At 35.2% G+C, this 8,591-nt stretch overlaps 1 protein-coding gene across 1 annotated transcript; it reads left to right on the top strand.

The window, feature by feature from the left end:
* Positions 1-7,766: 7,766 nt before the first annotated feature.
* Positions 7,767-8,291, top strand: LOC128240999 (uncharacterized). The gene has a single exon (XM_052957987.1). The coding sequence runs from the start codon at positions 7,767-7,769 to the stop codon at positions 8,289-8,291; it is 525 nt and encodes a 174-aa protein (XP_052813947.1).
* The last annotated feature ends 300 nt before the right edge of the window (positions 8,292-8,591 follow it).

Raw genomic sequence — 8,591 nt, 5'->3', positions numbered from 1 at the left:
TCGAACAATACTCATGATTCTGCATCATTTTAAACGTTATAAATTCAGCAACTGTCATTATGAGTAACAATTTAAATATTATCTAGCAATTCGGAAAAACGCAACTTTCCTAGTAACAATTTAAATATTATCTAACAACAGAACAATACGAAACTTTCCAAGTAACAATTTAAACATTGCCTTGTAATTCGGCAATAAGAAACTTTCATAGTAAAAAAATAAACATTATCTATCGATTAGGCAACATTTCTAGTAACAATTTATTTAAATAGTAACTATCAATTAAACACTAGGCAACGCTCCTAGTTACAATTTATAATACACTGTTTATCAACATAACAAAAGGCAACGCTCCTAGTAACAATTTATACACTGTTTATCAATTAAACACTAGGCAACGCTCCTAGTTACAATTTATAATACACTGTTTATCAACATAACAAAAGGCAACGCTCCTAGTAACAATTTATACACTGTTTATCAATTCAACAATAGGCAACGCTCCTAGTAACAATATATACACTGTTTATCAATTCGGCAATAGGCAACGCTCCTAGTAACAATGTATACACTGTTTATCAATTCGGCAATAGGCAACGCTCCCAGTAACAATTTAAACACTGTTTATCAATTCGGCAATAGGCAACGCTCCTAGTAACAATTTATACACTGTTTATAAATTCAACAATAGGCAACGCTCCTAGTAACAATTTATACACTGTTTATAAATTCAACAATAGGCAACGCTCCTAGTAACAATTTATACACTGTTTATCAATTCAACAATAGGCAACGCTCCTAGTAACAATTTATACACTGTTTATCAATTCAACAATAGGCAACGCTCCTTAAGTAACAATTTATACACTGTTTATCAATTCAACAATAGGCAACGCTCCTAGTAACAATTTATACGCGGTTTATCAATTCGGCAATAGGCAACGCTCCTAGTTACAAGTTATCCACTGTTTATCAATTCAACATTAGGCAACGCACCTAGTTACAATTTATACACTGTTTATCAATTCAACAATAGGCAACGCTCCTAGTTACAATTTATACACTGTTTATCAATATTGCAATAGGCAACGTTCCTTAAGTATTATGCCATGTCAAATGGACTTTAGGGTCAGATTCCAATTTCAACACCCACCTACCTACCCGGCATGAAAAAACAAACCAATTGTTATTATAATTTGGATATTTAGTTATGGTTTTAATTCGTTCACAAATCTGAAAACCTTTGCACTCGATAACGCTAAACATGGAATCAGATCAGCACAACATTATCCATCAATAATCATCATTTTAGCAAAAAAATAAACAATATCTTGAAATCCTGAAAAATTGAACTCACTAAATCACTATCTTACAATCCAGCAATACTGAACAATGAGTCTGACTAAAATAGAATCCAACAGTATAACATACTCAACTTCTTCCATCGATGATTATTATCCAGTTATTCCACAACTCTCACCTTTCTCTAAAAACGAGTTTATCATTAACCTTAAACCTGGCATGTATACCCTGTTATAAAGGCAACACAGTTCAAACAGCCTGTAATCCAGCACCTCTCTCTCTCTTTTCCTGGCAACAATTCAAACATTATCAAGCTTTCCATCAATACTTAACATTTTCCATCAACATTTTTCAAATATTCCAACAGATTTATTCTAGATCATCCGCGTATTTACCAACAACAGTGGTTGGTACCCACAAAGATGTTGAGTTTTTATACAACACCTTCACAGACACCACCTATGTTGCTGTAGCTTCTGTTGGTGCTATTTTGTCTGTGATTACCAAATATAGTGTTCTTTTGGATCTCCTGATAGTGAAATTTCATTTGATCGTGGCCACAGACAGTTGCGCGAATATCTGAGCTTTTATGAACGAACATGGACATATGTGTATATAACATATGAACTAAGGCTGTCGTTTAACTGCTGATAATTCCGTTCCAGTCATTGTTAAAGTTTTTGTTGTTGCTGGTAGGGTGGATGTTTTTGTTGTTGCTGGTAGGGTGGATGTTTTTGTTGTTGCTGGTAGGGTGGATGCATTTGTGGTGGTGGTTTTCTTTTAAAGATGATATATTTTTTTTTCATTTGTTATCATCACTAATCACAACGCGTGTTCGCCCTTATTTCTTATTTAAAGTCCAACATTTCAAACTGTCTAATACAAATGCCTTTATACAGATCATTTAAACGAGGTAAATGTTCGTATATTAAACAACCGCACCATATCCTTGAACAGAACAGTATTTTGCACCACAAACTAATGAGTTATTTTAAAAATGTGATTATCTAATTAACCACGGTTGAATAAAATCAAAGCACTGAAGGTGCTCAAGTGTCAATTGTCGTGAAAAGAATGCTTACACCGTGAACTATAAAAGGATGAAATGTTATAAAGTTTGAACAAACAAGGTAGAAATAAAAAGCAAGACGAAGTTTAACAATATCTTTAATGCCAAATAATAAAGGTGTTGAAAAGTATGATATAGCACTGACAATAATAATGGTGGTACAGCCTTCCACAGACACAACTGTAACAACAGCCATCCGGTCTAAGCAGCAGCGAAAGTGCTCAAGGTGTGAAGGGAACAAAAGCTGGTTCGAAACCACCCATCACAACAATCGCCAGCAACGACGACTAACAAATTATTTTACTGCATTATAAATCGTAGGATTTTTTAACAAAAAGAAGTTTATTGCATTTCTTTTCGAACCATCAGTTACGATAGAAGTTAAATACTTTAATGCCATTTAAGATGTGAAAACATCACATATAAACATCCATTTTAACGTACACTTTTTACGTACTTAATGCGCTATGAGAATATTAATTTTGCTGTCTGTCAAGCTCATACTGTCAGACAGACAGGCGAAAATGTAATCAGTATTATGTTTATATTACGATAGTTCACTTGTTCGTATCTTTCCAAAATATAGTATGTGAAATAACATTTTAGACGTTATGATATCGTGTGTATATAAGTGTAGATAAATCCATTCAATCCAAAGTACTGGTGATAGAGAAGGAAACTTAGCAGACTTCTAGATACATGTAAATGCAAACCGTAGATGACCATAAAATAATCACCCGTTCGTCCGTCTGGTCGTGCGCAACTTTTGGGAAAAACAGTTTGCGTGGTTTATAAATAATAAATTATCCCCATGTATTATGGAAGTTCAGTCAAATATATCGTGAGCAACTCAGCTCTAGGTTAATTTTCGGCAGAACCTATTTTGCTTAACGCACACTATGTTCTCATCAAACGTTATAGTCAGAACATAGTTTGTTATTGTGCCGTTCAAACAGTACTACAAGGCAGGGCGAACTTTATGTGTAGTATTCACAGCAAACTCATATTTCAGAAAACAGCAAACTATAGATATATTTAAGTTATTTCTTTATACCAAACATAAAGTTAACATTAAGAAAAGAAAGATACATACAAAGAAGGTATATATATAAAAATAAAGAGAAAGTCAATAGAATGTATATCCGTTATTTTGTATTTTTATGCAACCAAGCAAATAGCCAACAAAAACAACACATCAAAAATCAATAAAACATATAAAAGAAGAAGGCCATGATGGCCCTCAAAGGCTCACCTAAGCAAAGGGCCACAACTCTGTGATAAAGCATAAATAAAAATGTTGCAATTTAAACATATCTTTACTGATGACGATGCCTTGTTTTATATTTGTAAAGGGTCATGCGATGAAGCTACCTGTAAAGTTTCATTGAATTTGGCCTGGTAGTTTTAGAGATTTTTTAAAAAGCAAAACAGTAAGTCAGCCATTATGTTGTTTTTGTTGTTGATCAATCTCAATGCCTAGTTGTATTTTTGTAGAGGGTCATGCAATGAACCTTCCTGTAAAGTTTCAGTAAATTTGGCCTGGTAGTTTCAGAGGAGATTTTTTTTAAAGCAAAACAGGAAGTTGGCCAGATTGTTGTTGTTGTTGATCAATCGCGACCCCTTGTTATATTTTTGTAGAAGGTTATCCAAGGAAGCTTCCTGTAAAGTTTCATTGAATTTGGATTGGTAGTTTTAGAGGAGATGTTTTTAAAGCAAAACAGGAAGCTGGCCATTTTGTTGTTGTTGTTGTTGATCAGAACAGAACAGAACAGAAGTTTATTTCGACTTATGCAACAAAGCATCTCGTCAAACAAATATATACAATTAAACAAAATATTCATGCGTGTGATCATCGTTACAAGGTAGCCAATATCAATAACAATTCAAGATAGCTCAATAAATATGGAGAATGTTCACGTGTAACAATATTGATAATAATAGATATAAGAAGCTGTTTATCTAGTTATTTAGATACATTATGGAAATGCAGATGATTAGTGGTCACGACAGTGATTGTGCGGTTACGACTTAAACAATATCATTGATTAATAGGTTTCTTCTATTATTTGCCTGTACCAAAAATTTACATAAATATACAATAGATGTTTTGTTATTACTACTAACTAGTTGAGTAAATTTAAACATGCTGGGTTTTACATAAAAATACTTTTTAATAAAAAATTTACGTAGGTCATCGAAACAATTACATTTTATAACAAAATGAAATTCATCCTCAATTTCCTGTGTATGGCATTATAAACATAATCTTTCATTTCTTGGCAGTCTGTTTTGTCCGTACTTGCCAGTTTCAATACGTAACCTGTGAGCTGAAACTCGTAATTGAGTGAGGTATTTTCTATTAGTTTTGTTATATAGTAAATTAAGATATTCAGCCATACCAAACGTACTGTGCAGATGCAAGTATAGAATATTAAGTTTCGCACTGTTTGCAATATCAGCACGCCACTTTTGTAGAAAACTATCGATTAAACGTTGTTTAAAGACTTGAGCAAAGTGTTTGACATTATAATTCCCCGGATTAACCCAGACATCTAAAAACCCATTCTCCTTTTAACGTTAGATGCCCAAGTTGTAAGGCCTTCCTCGCTTAAATCAACTGATTTACGGTATAACAAATTTAATAAAATATTATTGGACTGTTGTACTTTGAACCAATATTTAATAATTAGCACGTATCTGTTAATATATATTGGATAACGCCCTAATTCTCCGTAAACAGCCGCTGTACATGTACTTTGCTTAACTCCCATAAGCGATTTGCAAAGTTTTAGGTGGATCCTTTCTATATTTTTCGATTTTGAAAACCCCCAGACAGAACTCGCATAGTTAAGGACCGAACCTACAAATGAGTCAAATAAATGAAGTGCAATTTTCGGAGGTACGTCATATTTGTTAATATTTTTGTTTAATACGTTCATAGCCTTTAGAGCCTTACCGACTACATATTGGTTATTTAAAACGAAAGTGCCCGTGTAGTTAAATACTGTGCCTAGATGGTTAAAGTTCGTCAACTACTTCAAGTGGTACGCAACTATATACCCAAGTTTCATTAGCCCTAACCGGTCCTTTTTTACGGAATACTACAACCTTAGTTTTGGCTATATTAACTTCTAAGCCCCACGTTTGGCAATAATCGTAAAGATGATCTAAACTTCTTTGTAAGTTTTCTACTGAGTTTCCAATTATTACCATATCGTCTGCAAAAAGTAATATCATAATACATAAATCGTATAGGCTAATATCACAGTCAACGTTCTGTTGTAGAAACAGTTCTAGATCTTTTAGGAATGCAAACAAAACCGGCGAATTATTTTGTCCTTGGCGTAAACCAATAGAAATATCAAAGAAATCGGAGACGGAATTGCAATGTTTGACACACGATTTTACCACAGAATACATTGCGCTTGTTTCAAGAGTAAACTTTACATAACTATCAGATTTTAACATTTTGGCCATTTTGTTGTTGTTGATCACTCGTGACCCCTTATTGTATTTTTGTAGAGGGTTACCCAAAAAAGCTTCCTGTAAAGTTTCATTGAATTTGGAGTGATAGTTTCAGGGGAGAGGTATTTTAAAGCAAAACAGGAAGTCAGCCATTTTGTTGTTGTTGTTGTTGATCAATCGTGACCCCTTGTTTTTTTTATTTGTAGAGGGTCTGAATTTCTAGCTATACACAATGAACCAGTGGGCAAGAGAGAGCCTTCACAGTGAAAATCTGGGAGCGAGACAAATCGGCCCTTTATCAAATCGGCCCCTGCGATATTTCGGCCCTTCCATTTCGGCCCTTTAAAAATATTGACATTTCGGCCCCTTACTGATTTAAACAGAGACATTTCCCCCACCCCACAACTGCTGTACATTTTTGGCAAACATTTTCACACAAAAAATACCACAGTAAAGCATCCAATAAGCTACACATCATTTTAAAACATTTACTGTCATAAACATTTACTGTCATTTGAAATGTTCTACGATAAGTAATTTCATAAAGTTCTAATCGAATCGTTTTTTTTCTTATATTTCTGCATAAAAATTGTAAAAACATAATTTCCAAAATAGAGGCATATGCAAGTATTCACGATGATTTTTTTTTATTAATAAAAAGAGAAATATGACCAAGCCCCCTTTAATACAGCTATTTTAATCATTTATTGGTAATTCCATGTCAGACAAGTGTTTATTTTATAATGCCGACAAATGACAGAGGTATTTTATAATGCCAACAAATGTACAGAAGCATCTTATATATTTTACATATTTTGGTAATGTCAATTACAACAGCTTTGATGATACCTCAAACTGTTTTAGTATCATATATGTTATAAATCTAAAAATTAAGGTAAATGAAGTTACCATTATTGGAAAGATCGCTGTTTGTGGATCGGCTGGCTGCCTAATATAGCTAAACCTTGAAGACAGAATTTGTAACTCACTTTTCAGAAATTATTATACATTAAACCCTTTTAAAATATATACTTGAATTGAGACTGAAAATATATACAACAATAATAACCATCAACACGATGTATATCTACTCAATTCATCTTTAATTACCTATCGAACACATTAAGAAATTAAGAACACTAATTTATTCACACCTCTTTTAATGTCTTGTTCACACCTGCAACGTCAACAGTATACCTGACAAGGGATGCTTTGATCAAAGACAATTTTTCTTTTCAATTTATTTATATCTATTTCACAGTTTTAACAAAATACATATGTATTTAACATGTAATACTAATAAAAAAATAAGGACTGAAACGTCTCCGTAATCAGGGGCCGAAATGTCTACAGGGTGGGGCCGATTTGGTAAGGGGCCGAAAAGGTCACCGTTTCAACTAGGGGCCGATTTGGTTAGGGGCTGCTTTGTCTGGTAGCCGAAAATATTACTCATTGAAGGTGTTCATGTTGAGAGAAAAGACAAGAATGACGGGAAATGACAGAAAGGTGGGAATGGTATTGGGCGATTACATTGCATATTACATCCTTTCATCAATAATCATGACATACACAACCTGATTGATCACTCTTCCATAGAAATAAACACTGACCAAAGGCCACTCACACATGACAGGCATTCTGTACGAACACAAGCATTCAATGTTACATCCCCACACCCCACTAGTGCAGTGTTACAACCCAAAAACCCACAAATGAAATGTAACGCCCCTACCCCACAAGTGCAATGATGCAATCCCATCCCACATTTGCAATGTTAAATCCCCATCCCACAGATGCAATCTTACACCCCACCCACTAGTGCAATGTTATAACCCCAACCCACAAATGCAATGTTACAGCCCCACCACACAGTTGCAATGTTAAATCCCCACCCCAAAAGTGCAATGATACGCCCCACCCCACAGTTGCAATGTTACATTCCTCACCCCACAGTTGCAAGGTTACATCCCCCACCCGACAGTTGCAAGGTTACAACCCCACCCCACAGTTGCAATATTACAACCCCACCCCACAAGTGCAATATTACAACCCCACCCACAAGTACAATGCTACACTCAACCCCACAAGTGCAATATTACAACCCAACCCCACAAGTGCAATGCTACACTCCACCTCACAAGTGCAATATTACAACCCCACCCCACAAGTGCAATGCTACATTCCACCCAACAAGTGCATTGCTACACCCCACCCCACAAGTGCAATGTTACAGTTGCAATGTTACAACCCCACCCCACAAGTGCAATATTACAACCCCACCCCACAAGTGCAATATTACAACCCCACCCCACAAGTGCAATATTACAACCCACCCCACAAGTGCAATGCTACACCTCACCCCACAAGTGCAATATTACAACCCCACCCCACAAGTGCAATCTTACAACCCCAACCCACAAATACAATGCTACCAGCAGTGAATATTGTGGCTTAGAAAGAAAGATAACTAACAAGTCTACAGTCCTCTTGACAGCCCTCTTGGTTACGGCAGTAAATATTGTAGCTAAGTAAGAAAGATAACTTACAAGGCTACAGTCCTCTTGACAGCCCTCTTGGTAACTGTAGGAAATATTGTGGCTAAGTAAGAAATATATATTACAAGGCTACAGTCCTCTTGACAGCCCTCTTGGTTGCGGCAGAAAATATTGCGGCTAGGTAAGGAAGATATCTTACAAGTCTACAATCCTCTTGTCAGTCCTTTTGGTTGTGGAAGGCTCAGCTCATTGAAATTCTA

This window comes from Mya arenaria, chromosome 7 (genome assembly GCF_026914265.1).
Source record: "Mya arenaria isolate MELC-2E11 chromosome 7, ASM2691426v1".
In the NCBI taxonomy this organism is placed as follows: Eukaryota; Metazoa; Mollusca; class Bivalvia; order Myida; family Myidae; genus Mya; species Mya arenaria.
Note: the sequence above shows the minus strand (reverse complement) of the source record. Positions and strands in the feature narration are given on the sequence as shown.